The 18,822-nt window shown below is 47.7% G+C and overlaps 1 protein-coding gene across 2 annotated transcripts in view; it reads left to right on the forward strand.

Moving 5' to 3' along the window:
- The window catches only part of MRAS (muscle RAS oncogene homolog), a 69,515-nt gene extending 57,071 nt beyond the window's left edge, over positions 1–12,444 (forward strand). For both annotated transcript variants that reach the window (XM_063933981.1, XM_063933982.1), the window contains 4 exons: positions 515–668; positions 1,591–1,690; positions 3,945–4,024; positions 10,897–12,444. In XM_063933981.1, the coding sequence (XP_063790051.1) occupies positions 515–668; positions 1,591–1,690; positions 3,945–4,024; positions 10,897–10,996 (434 nt within the window). In that variant the 3' untranslated portion in view covers positions 10,997–12,444. The remainder of the gene's footprint in view (positions 1–514; positions 669–1,590; positions 1,691–3,944; positions 4,025–10,896) is intronic.
- Positions 12,445–18,822: the final 6,378 nt, after the last annotated feature.

The raw sequence follows: 18,822 nt of genomic DNA on the forward strand, positions 1-18,822 counted from the left end.
TGGCTGGGCCTGTGTTCGATCCCTCTGGAGCTAATGGTGTCCAGTAGCCTAAGAAGCCCTATCCACTCTGCACGCAGGTGAGTTCGCTTCTTCTCCCCTTAGTCCCTCGATGCAGTGAGCCTGTTGCCAGCAGGTCTCACTGAAAATAAAAAACCCAAAACTAAACTTTTCACTAAGCAGCTCAGGAGAGCCCCTAGTGTGCACCCTTCTCGTTCGGGCACAAAAATCTAACTGAGGCTTGGAGGAGGGTCATGGGGGGAGGAGCCAGTGCACACCAGGTGGTCCTAAAGCTTTACTTTTGTGCCCAGTCTCCTGCGGAGCCGCTATTCCCCATGGTCCTTACGGAGTTCCTAGCATCCACTAGGACGTCAGAGAAACATATATTGTATTACTGGGATCCTGTCAGGTTCCCAGGGATCTAATGAGCCATATTTTGTGTGTCTACCTCACTACCTTGTTTAGATTTTGTGTGAAGCTGGCTCAGTGAGTAAGTAGCTCTCTTTGGTTTTTCCAGTGCTAGACACCGCAGGACAGGAGGAATTCAGTGCTATGAGAGAGCAGTACATGAGAACGGGGGATGGCTTCCTGATTGTCTACTCGGTCACAGACAAAGCAAGTTTTGAGCATGTCGATCGTTTTCACCAACTCATCCTTAGGGTAAAAGATAGGTGAGAATTATATAACAGCTTTATAAATTGTTAGCTTAATAAATTGTTTATTGTGCAGATCTCCTTATGTACTTGGTACTACTGAGGATTATTTAATCTCCTTTATATTAGTAGTAGGGAGTCTCTATAAATCTTGCATTTGCCCTTTACATACCCTCAAACATGTCTGAGTTAAAAACTGATACAGATTAGGAAAGGGGGCATGGCCTCTGGTAAGGGGGCAGGCCTCTGCATCGCTGCTATAGAAATCTGTAAACACTGCACACGGTGCAAAGCCAGTTTGCCGATACAGACCATAAAAAAAACTGTACTGCACCAGCTAAAACGGCAGTTGGAGGGTGTGCACTGGCGTATTTATAATGGGTGCAGTGTGTGCAGTGCTCACAGGCCCCTGGAATCCACACCACATGCCCTGCACCCATTATTTTGAATATTTACCCTCCAGAGTCCTGCGGCGCAGCAGCAACACTTTAGGAATCACTGAGAAAATGGCACAGCGCCATTTTCCCGGTGTTTCGCACATGCGTAATAAGATCACTGGGAAAATGGCAGTCACCCCATTTTCCCGAAGATCTGCACATGCGTTTTAGGCCCAGAGCTACAGTGCTGCTGGCTAGAGAGAAGGGGACCCAGACGGATCCTGCACACAGGCCTCCTCTCTAGAGAGTGTGCTTTTACTAATGCAACTATTATACGTAAATCTTTAAGCATTTGCTGGCTTGGTATATTTACCCTCCAGGTGTTGCAGTTTTTTCCTGTGCAAGCTTGTGTGTAACTTCAACACATTAGACTAGATAACTTTTAAAAATTTGTTGGTTGCATATTTGTTATAACTTGGATGACGAGTTAAAATAAATGATCTAAACGTAACATTATTTATCATGTAGTCCTTGACAATGTTCGTTCTGTCTCCTTGTTTCAGAGAGTCGTTTCCTATGATCCTAGTTGCAAACAAGGTTGACTTAATGCACTTGAGGAAAATTTCAAGCGAACAAGGAAATGAAATGGCAGTAAAACACAACGTAAGTGCAGGGCCTGATCCAATGGTTCAGTCATAATGGGCCAAAACCTTCCTTGAAGTTGTGTGTTCTGCAGAAGCCCTCGTTGTGGTGTACTGAAATGGTTAAAAAAATAAATAAATTGTGTCCCCTCCCCCCAAAAAAGTATAACCAGGGCTGCACCTATGAGCTGGTTCTGGTCCTTACAAATTAGGGGGGGGAATGAGTGGGGGTCCCCCGTATTTCCAGCTACCAGAACCGGGCTCAACCAGCAGGGAAGTAATGCCAAAGCAGGGGGACAAGCTTCATAGGGTCCCCCAGACAAAACATTAACCTGCCATAGAATTTCCACACTGACTGGCTGAGAGGAGTGACTCCTCTCTCTTGTGAAACCATATGTGAACCATCTTTTTCCAGGCAAGCACTATTATGTACAGTACATACAGTTCTTGCTTGTCTGCTGGTTCGGGAGATCGGTTTGTATTTAGGTGAAGATCCCTGGCTGCCTACTGGAGAAAAGGACTGACCTGCTCCATGGTATTGGGGTAAGTATGGAGGGTGAGTGTGAAATAAATGAATAACATATATGATGTGTGTTGTGGCATTTTAATTATTCCCTTTACAGTGGGGCTATAGGTCCTTACTGCCCGGCCATGCTGGCACTTGTGGTTTTTAAAGTGCCAGGCTTCTGTGCAGCCTTGCTGGGACTTGTTGTCCCACCATAATGGATATTTAGTCTATTATTTCACCTACAACTCCACTCCCACCGCCACCAGGGGTGTGGGGGATAGCCCTAGGCTTCAGCCTAGATGTGGGTTATACTCAGAAGGGAGGACCCATTTTTTTGGGTGGTCCCCACTTCCCATGGAATCCCCAGGCTGGGCTGACAAGTTGGGAGCAAGTTAATGTTTTGGCAGGAGGACCCAGTGAAGCGTGGCATTACCCAGGCGCAAATGCAGGATTTCTGGAGAGGAGTTTACAAATTTTAGAGAGACTGTCGCCAGCCCATGAAGGATGCATAATTAGCATGTAACAAGCTATGGTGTGCCCCAAAGTGCAGTTTATGTAAAACAGACATATGCAGGCCCAGTGATCATGGTAAGCCAATTATCAGATTCTCTCTCTGGTGCAATGCTTGAAAGCAGACCTGGTAGGAAAATCTGCACCCACTGGTCATGTGCAGGAGCTCCATTCTATCCTTTATACTGCATGTAGTGGCTGCTGGCCAGGTTGTGGGAAAAGGGTGTTTCTGGCCAACCGGACACCTCTGCTACCCATCCACCCCTGTGTTTGCCTATGTTATCCTCTCCCCCTTTGCTGAATTCTGTTTACATGTTTGGATGTCTATTTATAATTTGATTGTGTGTTTATGCCTGTGTTTGCCTTTAGTAAATCTCTGATTTGCAAGAATGCAATCTCAACAAAACCTAATTCTTAGTAAATTTACACCCAGGTATTTGACAGAAGGGGCTTGTGCAAGCTCAGTAAAAGCGTCAAATGCCATGTGCACCATGCAGGAAGGGTCGTTCTTCATGTGGCATGCTAGACACTACCAACTTCAGCACATACTTGCCTACTCTCCCGGAAGCTGCGGGAGGCTCCCGTTTTTTGGGGTAGCACCCCGCACCCCCGGAAGAGTAGACAGGTCTCCCGCATCCTGCTCGCACCCTAGTGATGCGGGCAGGATGGAGAAAATCTCCCGTATTCGCGGGTCCGTGGGGTGGGGAAGGGGTTAAAATTATGCAATTCGCATCATTTTAGCCTGGCCGACTTCCCGCGAATCGCAGCGTTTCCCGATGGGGGGGCGGGGCTTGATTATGTCACAGCCCGGCCCCACCCCCCAAAGTCTTCTGCAGCGTTATCTCTCTGGGCTTCTCCCGGAGAGGAGAAATGTAAAGTAGGTAAGTATGCTTCAGCAAAGAATGTCCAAATATGCGTTGAGCCACTAAATTCTTGTAAGAGGTGTCTGGAGAATGCATATCTGTGGTAATCAAAAATTGGGCACAATGTCTGCAAGGTTTTCTTAACTCGCACCAAACTGAATTCCCCCTTAGCATTTACATCATCCTAGTGGCAGTGACAAACATTAGCAGTGGTCCTTTAACAAAGGAATAGTGCAGACTGTAGACTGTGCGACTAATTGGTCAGAAGGCTTACCTGATACTCTAGGAGGGTCATAGGTATTTATAGATCATTGTTTTGTTGATCGTACACAATGTTCTTGATATTGGTGTCTGGGATAACATTCTCGTTTAAAGACTTTGCTTTAAAATTTTAGATTCCTTACATTGAAACAAGTGCCAAGGACCCACCTCAGAATGTGGACAAAGCTTTTCATGAACTTGTGAGAGTGATCAGGTACATATATTTTTATCCAGTTTATTAACCTCTTATAAACGTACTATATTTAATGCAATGCTAGATAGGTCTACTTACAGTATGTTGCAACACTAACGCTTTTAGTCCTGATTCTCAGTCACAAACACATTGAATGAGGCCTTCTCTAGGGAGTTTTAGTAAACTTGCATCTTTGCACATCTCTGGCTGATTCTGAGTCAGACATCTCTCCGTTTGTTTCCATCCATCAAATGTGTTACTGGGAAACAACTGGATCTATGGATGTGTAGCCAGAGTTGCTTTCTAGTCTGAGTAGTTTGTATGGTTAGTGGATAGCATTCATTCACTTCTTACACCTCACATGGGCTAGGTGCAAGTTCTAATTATAGTGATGACTGCTGCTCTAGCAGATGGAGGGCTCTCTGTTCTGCAGTTGCAGAGAAGCGTTCAAAAAAAGGGCAGATACTCAAACTAGGCTTTAGATCATGGCTGGCGCACTGAATTTCGTACAAGTTCTCTTTTACACCCTTTAAGTTGACTTTCTCTCATTTTGACTCCCTCTTGGTTGCGAATTGCTTTCATTTACGGCATAGCCCAGCCTTTCGATTGCGCATATAAATTGACAGTTCAGGTCCCTCATGTTTCTCTCCTTCCACTGGCCTAAAACACGGGTAAATTAATCCTTACCCCTCCAGGCCAATATAGCAGTGCTGCCCCAGCAATATTTTATTGTTGCAATATGTGCTGGGGTTTTTTCCCCTTGTTGAGACACAACTAGATATGCTCAAGCAGAATACTGTAGTACACTCAAAAGCCATAAATATAACCAGCAAGGGATCTATTGATCACTAGGCTGTGACATGTGTGAAATAGGCAGCTTCAAAATGATTACATGTAAATGGTTTCTGCATAAATAGATCCCTTCTCAGCAGTATTTAACCAGTGGGTTACTTGTTTGTATTCTGTTTTGCAGTTCGAGTGGAATCTAGACTTTTAGAAGGGTATAATGATATGCTTTGTTTTGTACAAAACACATTTCTCTAACGTCCTAGTGGATGCTGGGAACTCCGTAAGGACCATGGGGAATAGCGGGCTCCGAAGGAGGCTGGGCACTCTAGAAAGATCTTAGACTACCTGGTGTGCACTGGCTCCTCCCACTATGACCCTCCTCCAAGCCTCAGTTAGATTTCGTGCCCGGCCGAGGTTGGATGCACACTAGGGGCTCTCCTGAGCTCTTAGAAAGTTATAGTCTTAGAATTTGTTATTTTCAGTGAGACCTGCTGGCAACAGGCTCACTGCAGCGAGGGACTAAGGGGAGAAGAAGCGAACTCGCCTGCTTGCAGCCGGATTGGGCTTCTTAGGCTACTGGACACCATTAGCTCCAGAGGGATCGACCGCAGGCCCAGCCTTGATGTTCGGTCCCGGAGCCGCGCCGCCGTCCCCCTTAGAGCCAGAAGCAAGAAGATGGTCCGGAAAATCGGCGGCATGAAGACATCCTGTCTTCACCAAGGTAGCGCACAGCACTGCAGCTGTGCGCCATTGCTCCTCATACACACTTCACACTCCGGTCACTGAGGGTGCAGGGCGCTGGGGGGGGGGGGGGGGCGGCGCCCTGAGGCAGCAATAAAAACACCTTGGCTGGCTAAAATACCTCAATATATAGCCCCTGGGGCTATATATATATATGAGGTAAATACCCCTGCCAGAATCCCATAAAAAGCGGGAGAATAGGCCGCGAAAAAGGGGCGGAGCCTATCTCCTCAGCACACTGGCGCCATTTTTCCCTCACAGCTCGGCTGGAAGGAAGCTCCCTGGCTCTTCCCTGCAATTCTACAGTACAGTAAGAGGGAAAAGAGAGGGGGGGCATTAAAATTGGCACTGTATACAGTATATTATATAAAAAGCAGCTATTAGGGACATAACTCAGTTAGTCCCTGTATACATATATATATATAGCGCTCTGGTGTGTGCTGGCATACTCTTACTCTGTCCCCCCAAAGGGCTTTTGTGGGTCCTGTCCTCTATTTGAGCATTCCCTGTGTGTGTGGAGTGTGTCGGTACGGCTGTGTCGACATGTTTGAGGAGGATAATGATGTGGAGGGGGAGCAGATGCCTTTAGCAGGGATGTCACCCCCTGGGGGTCAGACACCTGAGTGGATGGTATTATGGCAGGAAATGAGTGCACGTATAGACTCCTTACATAAAAAATTTGACGACATGCCGACTGTGGGACAGCCGAGTCTTCAGCTCGTGCCTGTCCAGGTGTCTCAAAAGTCATCAGGGGCTCTGAAACGCCCGTTATCTCAGGTGGCACAAGTAGATGTCGACACGGATACTGACACCAGTGTCGACGACGATGAGTCAAATTTAATGCCCGTTAAGGCCATTCACTGCATGATTGAGGCAATGAAAGAGGTGTTAAATATTTCTGATTTACATTCAGGTACCACAAAAAAGGGTATTATGTTTGGGGAGAAAAAACTACCTGTAGTTTTTCCCCCGTCAGATGAATTAAATGAAGTGTGTGAAGAAGCGTGGGCTTCCCCTGATAAGAAATTGGTAATTCCTAAGAAGCTACTAAGGGCGTTCCCTTTCCCGCCAGAGGATAGGTTACGTTGGGAAACACCCCCGAGGGTGGATAAAGCGCTCACACGTTTGTCTAAAAAGGTGGCATTACCGTCCCAGGATACGGCCGCCCTTAAGGAACCTGCTGATAGAAAGCAGGAGGCGATCCTGAAGTCTGTATATACACACTCAGGCATTATACTCAGACCAGCTATTGCGTCAGCATGGATGTGCAGTGCTGCCGCTGCGTGGTCAGATAAACTGTCAGAAAATATTGACACGTTAGACAGAGACACGATCCTGCTAACAATTGACCATATAAAAGACTCAGTCTTATACATGAGAGATGCACAGAGGGAAATCTGCCGGCTGGCATCTAAAATAAGTGCATTATCTATCTCTGCTAGGAGATGCTTATGGACTCGCCAGTGGACTGGAGATGCAGATTCCAAAAGGCACATGGAAGTCTTGCCTTATAAGGGGGAGGAATTATTTGGGGATGGTCTCTCAGACCTAGTTTCCACAGCAACGTCTGGGAAGTCAGCATTTTTACCCCATGTCCCCTCACAGCCTAAGAAGGCGCCATTTTATCAGGTTCAGTCCTTTCGGTCCCAGAAAAACAAGCGGGGAAAAGGAGGGTCTTTTCTGTCAAGAGGCAGAGGAAAAAGGCTGTAGCAAACAGCAGGTTCCCAGGAACAAAAGTCCTCCCCCGCTTCCTCTTCCAAGTCCGCCGCATGACGGTGGGGCTTCACAGGCGGAGCCAGGTACGGTGGGGGCCCGCCTCAGGAATTTCAGCGATCAGTGGGCCCGCTCACAGGTGGATCCCTGGATCCTTCAAATAGTATCTCAGGGATACAGGCTGGAATTCGAGGCGACTCCACCCCGCCGTTTCCTAAAATCCGCCTTGCCGATTGCTCCCTCAGACAGGGAGGTGGTGCTAGCAGCGATTCACAAGCTGTATTCCCAGCAGGTGATAATCAAGGTACCCCTACTTCAACAAGGCCGGGGTTACTATTCCACACTATTTGTGGTGCCGAAACCGGACGGTTCGGTGAGACCCATTTTAAATTTGAAATCCTTGAACACATACATAAAAAAATTCAAGTTCAAGATGGAATCGCTCAGGGCGGTTATTGCAAGCCTGGACGAGGGGGATTACATGGTATCCCTGGACATCAAGGATGCTTACCTGCATGTCCCCATTTACAATTCTCACCAGGAGTACCTCAGATTTGTGGTACAGGAATGCCATTACCAATTCCAGACGCTGCCGTTTGGACTCTCCACGGCACCGAGGGTATTTTACCAAGGTTATGGCGGAAATGATGATACTCCTTCGAAAAAAGGGAGTTTTAATTATCCCATACTTGGACGATCTCCTAATAAAGGCACGATCCAAGGAACAGTTGTTAGTGGGAGTAGCACTATCTCAGGAAGTGCTGAGCCAGCACGGCTGGATTCTGAATATCCCAAAGTCACAGCTGGTCCCCACGACACGTCTAATGTTCCTGGGAATGATTCTGGACACGGCCCAGAAAAATTTCTCCCGGAAGAGAAAGCCAGGGAGTTGTCTTCTCTAGTCAGAGACCTCCTAAAACCAAAACAGGTATCGGTGCATCACTGCACGCGGGTCCTGGGAAAGATGGTAGCTTCTTACGAAGCAATTCCATTCGGCAGGTTCCATGCCAGGATTTTTCAGTGGGACCTGTTGGACAAGTGGTCCGGATCGCATCTTCAGATGCATCGTTTAATAACCCTGTCTCCACGAACCAGGGTGTCTCTTCTGTGGTGGCTGCACAGTGCACATCTTCTGGAGGGCCGCAGATTCGGCATACAGGACTGGGTCCTGGTGACCACGGATGCCAGCCTACGAGGCTGGGGGGCAGTCACAAAGGGAAGAAATTTCCAAGGACTATGGTCAAGTCAGGAGACTGCCCTTCACATAAATATTCTGGAACTAAGGGCCATTTACAATGCCCTAAGTCAAGCAAAATCCCTGCTCCTACACCAGCCGGTGCTGATCCAGTCAGACAACATCACGGCAGTCGCCCATGTGAATCGACAGGGCGGCACAAGAAGCAGGACGGCGATGGCAGAAGCCACAAAAATTCTCCGATGGGCGGAGAATCATGTACTAGCACTGTCAGCAGTGTTCATCCCGGGAGTGGACAACTGGGAAGCAGACTTTCTCAGCAGGCACGACCTCCACCCGGGAGAGTGGGGACTTCATCCAGAAGTCTTCCAAATGATTGTAAATCAATGGGGTCGTCCACAGGTGGACATGATGGCGTCCCGCCTAAACAAAAAACTAGAGAAGTATTGCGCCAGGTCAAGAGACCCTCAGGCGATAGCTGTGGACGCTCTAGTGACACCGTGGGTGTACCGGTCAGTTTATGTGTTCCCTCCTCTACCTCTCATACCAAAGGTATTGAGAATAATAAGAAAGCAAGGAGTAAACACAATTCTCGTGGTTCCGGATTGGCCGAGAAGAGCGTGGTACCCGGAACTTCAAGAGATGATCTCAGAGGACCCGTGGTCTCTGCCGCTCAGACAGGACCTGCTGCAGCAGGGCCCCTGTCTGTTCCAAGACTTACCGCGGCTGCGTTTGACGGCATGGCGGTTGAACGCCGGATCCTGAAGGAAAAGGGCATTCCGGAGGAAGTCATTCCTACGCTTATTAAAGCCAGGAAAGATGTTACGGCAAAGCATTATCACCGCATATGGCGGAAATATGTTGCATGGTGCGAGGCCAAAAAGGCCCCAACAGAGGAATTTCAACTAGGTCGATTTCTGCATTTCCTGCAAGCAGGAGTGAATATGGGCCTAAAACTGGGCTCCATTAAGGTACAGATCTCGGCTCTGTCGATTTTCTTTCAAAAAGAACTAGCTTCAGTACCTGAAGTTCAGACATTGGTGAAAGGAGTGCTGCATATTCAGCCCCCATTTGTGCCTCCTGTGGCACCTTGGGATCTCAACGTGATGAGTTTCTTAAAATCACATTGGTTTGAGCCACTAAAAACCGTGGATCTGAAATATCTCACGTGGAAAGTGGTCATGTTATTGGCCTTGGCTTCAGCCAGGCGAGTGTCAGAGTTGGCGGCTTTATCATGTAAAAGCCCTTATCTGATTTTCCATATGGATAGGGCAGAATTGAGGACTCGTCCCCAGTTTCTCCCTAAGGTGGTGTCAGCGTTTCACCTGAACCAGCCTATTGTGGTGCCTGCGGCTACTAAGGATTTGGAGGACTCCAAGTTGCTAGACGTTGTCAGGGCCCTGAAAATATATGTTTCCAGGACGGCTGGAGTCAGAAAATCTGACTCGCTGTTTATCCTGTATGCACCCAACAAGCTGGGTGCTCCTGCTTCTAAGCAGACTATTGCTCGTTGGATTTGTAGTACAATTCAGCTTGCACATACTGTGGCAGGCCTGCCACAGCCAAAATCTGTCAATGCCCATTCCACAAGGAAGGTGGGCTCATCTTGGGCGGCTGCCCGAGGGGTCTCGGCTTTACAACTTTGCCGAGCAGCTACTTGGTCAGGGGCAAACACGTTTGCAAAATTCTACAAATTTGATACCCTGGCTGAGGAGGACCTGGAGTTCTCTCATTCGGTGCTGCAGAGTCATCCGCACTCTCCCGCCCGTTTGGGAGCTTTGGTATAATCCCCATGGTCCTTACAGAGTTCCAAGCATCCACTAGGACGTTAGAGAAAATAAGAATTTACTCACCGGTAATTCTATTTCTCGTAGTCCGTAGTGGATGCTGGGCGCCCATCCCAAGTGCGGTTTATCTGCAATACTTGTACATAGTTATTGTTAACTAAATCGGGTTATTGTTGAGCCATCTGTTGAGAGGCTCTATTGTTTCATACTGTTAACTGTGTTTCATATCACGAGTTGTACGGTGTGATTGGTGTGGCTGGTATGAGTCTTACCCGGGATTCAAAATCCTTCCTTATTGTGTACGCTCGTCTGGGCACAGTACCTAACTGAGGCTTGGAGGAGGGTCATAGTGGGAGGAGCCAGTGCACACCAGGTAGTCTAAGATCTTTCTAGAGTGCCCAGCCTCCTTCGGAGCCCGCTATTCCCCATGGTCCTTACGGAGTTCCCAGCATCCACTACGGACTACGAGAAATAGAATTACCGGTGAGTAAATTCTTATTTTCTCAAACTTAAATTTATACAAATCTGATAACCACACTGTGAGGGTTAAGAAACAGTAGCAACTAAGTTTACCTGCGCAAATTTAATAAGTCGCCAAATTAAACTTATGCAAATGTGTGTAAATTGTATTAGCCTTAAAACCTTTGTCCTGTCTCTGTATTTACCAGGCAACAGCTTCCGGAGAAAAGTCAGAAGCGGAAGAGAAACACAAAGTGGAGAGGAGACCGCGGGTCTGGGACACACAGGTTGCAGTGTGTGGTCTTGTGATGCTTTGGTACAGATGGAACAGTTAACACTGTAAGATGCCTGTACTGTGCACTCCACTATCCCAGTTTGGGGACTACTTCGTGTATAACTGAAGCTGGGCTGGACCCACAAGGCCTGTGCCGGTCGCTGAGCTAGCTCTATGTGCCTAGACTGTGGGTACCAACAAACGCCCACTCGCCAGTCTGCAGAAATGGCCGTTTGAAAATCTTGTTTCTCCCTATCTAAATGTGTTGCTCATCCTATTTGACATGTTGAGTATGGATATTATTTTTTATTCCTTTTTACTTCTAATACACTTTTAGTTCTAGTGGGGAGAATAAAATACTTTAGTATGGACACTGGATGTGGGAAATGATTAGAATTCATGGCATTGAGCCACTTGACTGAAGACCAGGAACAGTCCTGTGCTGTTAACAATATAACTGCCAGAGATCAACCTGCAGCCAGTTGGCATTTTCTGTCAAATTCCAATGTTTGCAGCAAGACGTCAGCTCACCAACATGCATTTCTAGCCTTGTCTGAGCCTCTTTAAAAAAAAAAAAAAAAAAAAAGATCCATTTTCTGTCCTCAATGACCTAAGCTGCTGAGAAATTCCTTGCTGTGGTACACGCTACTACCACTAGTTTTCTTGAAGGTATTAAGGCTATAATTTTGCTTATCTTAGACTGGCAGGAAATGTAATATAGAATATATAAAAAACTGACGTGTGTACTCACTGGGTTGAATGATCAAGATCACTGCACAAGGAGAACCATTGACAGCCTGGCTGCTGAAAATAGACCCTACTGTATGCTGTAACCACCACTGGAGGAATGTTCGAGGGGACCAGTACGGCTGCTCCTGTACACAATTCTGTAACATCCCTGGTGCTATATTTCATATTCTTTGCAGTGGTCCCTAAACTTTTGTCTTGTGACAGTTTGATACATCCCCTCTTTGTTTTCTTTCAACGTCTCCAATAAAAGAAAAAACAAAAAAAAAAGTTATGCCCTTTTACCACTGTAGAGAACCCTAATTTCATATTTGTTATTGAATCATCATGTGAGATCTTCTGGGCCTTACTTCAGCAACCCTATCTCCTTCAAGCCATATGCTGTAAGCCACAGCACTTGCAGGGTTAAGAAGCCCATCTGAAATGAATAAGTATTTGAGAGTGAGAATACATTCCAGCTGGCGTGGTACCCCAGACAATGTGTCAAACGCTGGATTGGTGCCAAACTGGGGCCAGAAGGAGGAGAAGAAGAAATAAAACTTTATTCCCTGAATGTTTTAATTTGTGTGAGGACTTGTCAAACAGTATTTCAGTGATATGTGCAATTCTGCAGGGAATTTACAGGTACAGTGGAAAGATTGTCTAGAAATGTAATTCCACTGATTTCTCCTCGTTTGTTTTGTGAATGTATTAACTTATTACTTGGGGAATAAATGGTAGGAACTTTTGTTTCAAACATCTGGGAGTAGTGTCTGCTTTGTTTGTTTTATTTAGAGGAAGTCAGAGGGAATCCTACATTTTATCAGGATCTGCTGGTCTAAATCCATGTCTGTCTTTTATGTATGTAGAGGGTCCCAGGTAAGCATTATTCACTCTGTAATGCTGAGAATCATCAGTCATTTCCTGTGGACACTGAGTTAACAAGGATTGTTTTGGATCTTTTTTTATTTAAAGAGGAACTATGCACAAAGAATAGACGCTGATGGTGTAGAAGAGATCTATACATGCTTCTTCTAATACAGATGTAGCCATGTTCATCTTGCTGCAATGCGGCATACTGCATGGCGTGCCAGGCTGCGACTATTGACAGCCGGCAAATGCTACATTAATTCCTTGAGGAACTAATGAAGTGATCGTTGGCTGCGAAGAGTTGCAGCCTGGCACGCCAAGCAGCAAGCGGTGTTGCAGCACTTTAGGCTACATCTGTATGTAACCCTAAAGTGTTCATTTTTTTCTCAGCTGTAGCTGCCATAAGACAAAGCAATGGGCGATTGGAATGTCTTCACAATCATGGAAAGGTTTACTTTCCATATCCTAGTTAGTGAAGTGAAACTTTGCTACCTGGATGTTTTTAATTATGTGTAACAAAGAGTTAAATTAGATTCGATGGCCATTACGACGCCTTTAAAAATAGTGGAATTATTATTAAAGAAGGAGTCCCCTCCTAATGTGTTTTCTGGTAAAATTTAGGGGCCGATACAAACCCTGGCGCTGATGTGAAAAATAGTTATGAAGCGTTTTCAGCATATTTGTGCAAGTACGCGCATGTGCAAGGTCCTAAACTGCGTTCTCTTAAAACCTGGAGGGCGGTGGGAACGGGGCATCCACACTGCGATTTGTGGGCGCCTACGCTCTGTTTTAAGGGCGTGGTCCGGACAACGCAGCGTGTCCGGACTGTTGTAGGGGTGGGCCGCGACGGCTGTTTGACGTCACACGCAGCTGCAGCGACCCTTAACATGGCGGGTACCAGCTGCCTTTGCAGCTAGGCTGCGGGCTACTCGAAACATGCAAAAGCATCGCCGCTGAGCGATGCTCTCGCATGTCTGTGGGGGAGGGGGGCTATGGGCTGGATCCGGCATGTGGGGCAGACTTGCCCTGTGCTGGGCATCCCCCCGCATGCAAAAAAACCCAGGATTTTAATACCTACCGGTAAATCCTTTTCTCTAACGTCCTAGTGGATGCTGGGGACTCCGAAAGGACCATGGGGAATAGCGGCTCCGCAGGAGACTGGGCACAAAAGTAAAAGCTTTAGGACTACCTGGTGTGCACTGGCTCCTCCCCCCATGACCCTCCTCCAAGCCTCAGTTAGTTAGATTTTTGTGCCCGAACGAGAAGGGTGCAATCTAGGTGGCTCTCCTGAGCTGCTTAGAGTAAAAGTTTAAAGTAGGTTTTTTATTTTCAGTGAGACCTGCTGGCAACAGGCTCACTGCACCGAGGGACTAAGGGGAGAAGAAGCGAACTCACCTGCGTGCAGAGTGGATTGGGCTTCTTAGGCTACTGGACATTAGCTCCAGAGGGACGATCACAGGCCCAGCCATGGATGGGTCCCAGAGCCGCGCCGCCGGCCCCCTTACAGAGCCAGAAGACTGAAGAGGTCCGGAAAATCGGCGGCAGAAGACGTCCTGTCTTCAATAAGGTAGCGCACAGCACCGCAGCTGTGCGCCATTGCTCTCAGCACACTTCACACTCCGGTCACTGAGGGTGCAGGGCGCTGGGGGGGCGCCCTGAGACGCAATAAAAATACCTTTTTTTGGCAAAAAATACATCACATATAGCTCCTGGGCTATATGGATGCATTTAACCCCTGCCAATTTTTCCTTAAAAAAGCGGGAGAAAGGCCGCCGAGAAGGGGGCGGAGCCTATCTCCTCAACACACTGGCGCCATTTTTTCCTCACAGCTCCGTTGGAAGAAGGCTCTCTGACTCTCCCCTGCAGTCCTGCACTACAGAAACAGGGTAAAACAAGAGAGGGGGGGGGCACTAATTTGGCAGATAAATATATACAGCAGCTATATCAGGGAAAAACACTTATATAAGGTTATCCCTATATATATATATATATATATATATATATATATATAGCGCGCTCTGGTGTGTGCTGGCAAACTCTCCCTCTCCCTCTGTCTCCCCAAAGGGCTAGTGGGGTCCTGTCCTCTATCAGAGCATTCCCTGTGTGTGTGCTGTGTGTCGGTACGTTGTGTCGACATGTATGAGGAGGAAAATGGTGTGGAGGCGGAGCAATTGCCTGTGTTAGTGATGTCACCCCCTAGGGAGTCGACACCTGACTGGATGGTCTTATGGAAAGAATTACGTGATAATGTCAGCACTTTACAAAAGACTGTTGACGACATGAGACAGCCGGCAAATCAGTTAATACCTGTACAGGCGTCTCAAACACCGTCAGGGGCTATAAAACGCCCGTTACCTCAGGTCGATACGGACACTGACTCCAGTGTCGACGGTGAGGAAACAAACGTATTTTCCAGTAGGGCCACACGTTACATGATCACGGCAATGAAGGAGGTTTTGAACATTTCTGATACTACAAGTACCACAAAAAAGGGTATTATGTGGGGTGTGAAAAAACTACCCGTAGTTTTTCCTGAATCAGATGAATTAAATGAGGTGTGTGATGAAGCGTGGGTTTCCCCCGATAAAAAACTGCTAATTTCTAAAAAATTATTGGCATTATACCCTTTCCCGCCAGAGGTTAGGGCACGTTGGGAAACACCCCCTAGGGTAGATAAGGGGCTCACACGCTTATCAAAACAAGTGGCGTTACCGTCTCCTGATACGGCCGCCCTCAAGGAACCAGCTGATAGGAAGCTGGAAAATATCCTAAAAAGTATATACACACATACTGGTATTATACTGCGACCAGCAATCGCCTCAGCCTGGATGTGCAGTGCTGGGGTGGCTTGGTCGGATTCCCTGACTGAAAATATTGATACCCTGGACAGGGACAATATATTATTGACTATAGAGCATTTAAAGGATGCATTTCTATATATGCGTGATGCACAGAGAGATATTTGCACTCTGGCATCAAGAGTAAGTGCGATGTCCATTTCTGCCAGAAGAGGGTTATGGACGCGACAGTGGTCAGGTGATGCGGATTCCAAACGGCATATGGAAGTATTGCCGTATAAAGGGGAGGAGTTATTTGGGGTCGGTCTATCGGACCTGGTGGCCACGGCAACGGCTGGGAAATCCACCTTTTTACTCCAGGTCACCTCTCAGCAGAAAAAGATACCGTCTTTTCAGGCTCAGTCCTTTCGTCCCCATAAGGGCAAGCAGGCAAAAGGCCACTCATATCTGCCCCGAGGCAGAGGAAGGGGAAAAAGACTGCAGCAGACAGCCTCTTCCCACGAACAGAAGCCCTCCCCCGCTTCTGCCAAGTCCTCAGCATGACGCTGGGGCCTTACAAGCGGACTCAGGCACGGTGGGGGCCCGTCTCAAGAATTTCAGCGCGCAGTGGGCTCACTCGCAAGTGGACCCCTGGATCCTGCAGGTAGTATCTCAGGGGTACAAATTGGAATTCGAGACGTCTCCCCCTCGCCGGTTCCTGAAGTCTGCTTTACCAACGTCTCCCCCCGACAGGGAGGCGGTATTGGAAGCCATTCACAAGCTGTATTCCCAGCAGGTGATAATCAAGGTACCCCTCCTACAACAGGGAAAGGGGTATTATTCCACGCTGCTTGTGGTACCGAAGCCGGACGGCTCGGTGAGACCCATTTTAAATCTGAAATCCTTGAACACTTACATAAAAAGGTTCAAGTTCAAGATGGAGTCACTCAGAGCAGTGATAGCGAACCTGGAAGAAGGGGACTATATGGTGTCTCTGGACATCAAGGATGCTTACCTCCATGTCCCAATTTGCCCTTCTCACCAAGGGTACCTCAGGTTTGTGGTACAGAACTGTCACTATCAGTTTCAGACGCTGCCGTTTGGATTGTCCACGGCACCCCGGGTCTTTACCAAGGTAATGGCCGAAATGATGATTCTTCTTCGAAGAAAAGGCGTCTTAATTATCCCTTACTTGGACGATCTCCTGATAAGGGCAAGGTCCAGAGAACAGTTAGAGGTCGGAGTAGCACTATCTCAAGTAGTACTACGACAGCACGGATGGATTCTAAATATTCCAAAATCGCAGCTGATTCCGACGACACGTCTGCTGTTCCTAGGGATGATTCTGGACACAGTACAGAAAAAGGTGTTTCTCCCGGAGGAGAAAGCCAGGGAGTTATCCGACCTAGTCAGGAACCTCCTAAGACCAGGCCAAGTGTCAGTGCATCAATGCACAAGGGTCCTGGGAAAGATGGTGGCTTCTTACGAAGCGATTCCATTCGGCAGATTCCACGCAAGAACTTTTCAGTGGGATCTGCTGGACAAATGGTCCGGATCGCATCTTCAAATGCATCAGCGGATAACCCTGTCTCCAAGGACAAGGGTGTCTCTCCTGTGGTGGTTACAGAGTGCTCATCTCCTAGAGGGCCGCAGATTCGGCATTCAGGATTGGGTCCTGGTGACCACGGATGCCAGCCTGAGAGGCTGGGGAGCAGTCACACAGGGAAAAAATTTCCAGGGCTTGTGGTCAAGCATGGAAACGTCACTTCACATAAATATCCTGGAACTAAGGGCCATTTACAATGCCCTAAGTCAGGCAAGGCCTCTGCTTCAGGGTCAGCCGGTGTTGATCCAGTCGAACAACATCACGGCAGTCGCCCACGTAAACAGACAGGGCGGCACAAGAAGCAGGAGGGCAATGACGGAAGTTGCAAGGATTCTTCGCTGGGCGGAAAATCATGTGATAGCACTGTCAGCAGTGTTCATTCCGGGAGTGGACAACTGGGAAGCAGACTTCCTCAGCAGACACGATCTTCACCCGGGGGAGTGGGGACTTCACCCAGAAGTCTTCCACATGATTGTGAACCGTTGGGAAAAACCAAAGGTGGACATGATGGCGTCCCGCCTCAACAAAAAACTGGACAGATATTGCGCCAGGTCAAGGGACCCTCAGGCAATAGCTGTGGACGCTCTGGTAACACCGTGGGTGTACCAGTCAGTATTTGTGTTCCCTCCTCTGCCTCTCATACCCAAGGTACTGAGAATCATAAGAAGGAGAGGTGTAAAGACTATACTCGTGGCTCCGGATTGGCCAAGAAGGACTTGGTACCCGGAAATTCAAGAGATGCTCACGGAAGACCCGTGGCCTCTACCTCTAAGAAAGGACCTGCTCCAGCAGGGACCATGTCTGTTCCAAGACTTACCGCGGCTGCGTTTGACGGCATGGCGGTTGAACGCCGGATTCTGAAGGAAAAAGGCATTCCAGATGAAGTCATCCCTACCCTGATAAAAGCCAGGAAGGATGTAACTGTGCAACATTATCACCGTATTTGGCGTAAATATGTTGCGTGGTGTGAGGCCAGGAAGGCCCCTACAGAGGAATTTCAACTGGGTCGATTCCTGCAATTCCTGCAAACAGGACTGTCTATGGGCCTCAAATTAGGGTCCATTAAGGTTCAAATTTCGGCCCTGTCAATATTCTTCCAAAAAGAACTAGCTTCAGTTCCTGAAGTTCAGACGTTTGTCAAGGGGGTACTGCATATACAGCCTCCTTTTGTGCCTCCAGTGGCACCTTGGGATCTCAATGTAGTTTTGGGATTCCTAAAATCACATTGGTTTGAACCACTCACCACTGTGGACTTAAAATATCTCACATGGAAAGTGGTAATGCTGTTAGCCCTGGCTTCAGCCAGGCGTGTATCAGAATTGGCGGCTTTATCCTATAAAAGCCCTTACCTAATTTTTCATACGGACAGGGCAGAATTGAGGACTCGTCCTCAATTTCTCCCGAAGGTGGCTTCAGCATTTCACTTAAACCAGCCTATTGTGGTGCCTGCGGCTACTAGGGACTTGGAGGATTCCAAGTTGCTGGACGTAGTCAGGGCCCTGAAAATATATGTTTCCAGGACGGCTGGAGTCAGAAAATCTGACTCGCTGTTTATCCTGTATGCACCCAACAAGCTGGGTGCTCCTGCTTCTAAGCAGACTATTGCTCGTTGGATTTGTAGTACAATTCAGCTTGCACATTCTGTGGCAGGCCTGCCACAGCCAAAATCTGTAAAAGCCCATTCCACAAGGAAGGTGGGCTCATCTTGGGCGGCTGCCCGAGGGGTCTCGGCTTTACAACTTTGCCGAGCAGCTACTTGGTCAGGGGCAAATACGTTTGCAAAATTCTACAAATTTGATACCCTGGCTGAGGAGGACCTGGAGTTCTCTAATTCGGTGCTGCAGAGTCATCCGCACTCTCCCGCCCGTTTGGGAGCTTTGGT

This window comes from Pseudophryne corroboree, chromosome 7 (assembly GCF_028390025.1).
Source record: "Pseudophryne corroboree isolate aPseCor3 chromosome 7, aPseCor3.hap2, whole genome shotgun sequence".
NCBI lineage: Eukaryota > Metazoa > Chordata > Amphibia > Anura > Myobatrachidae > Pseudophryne > Pseudophryne corroboree.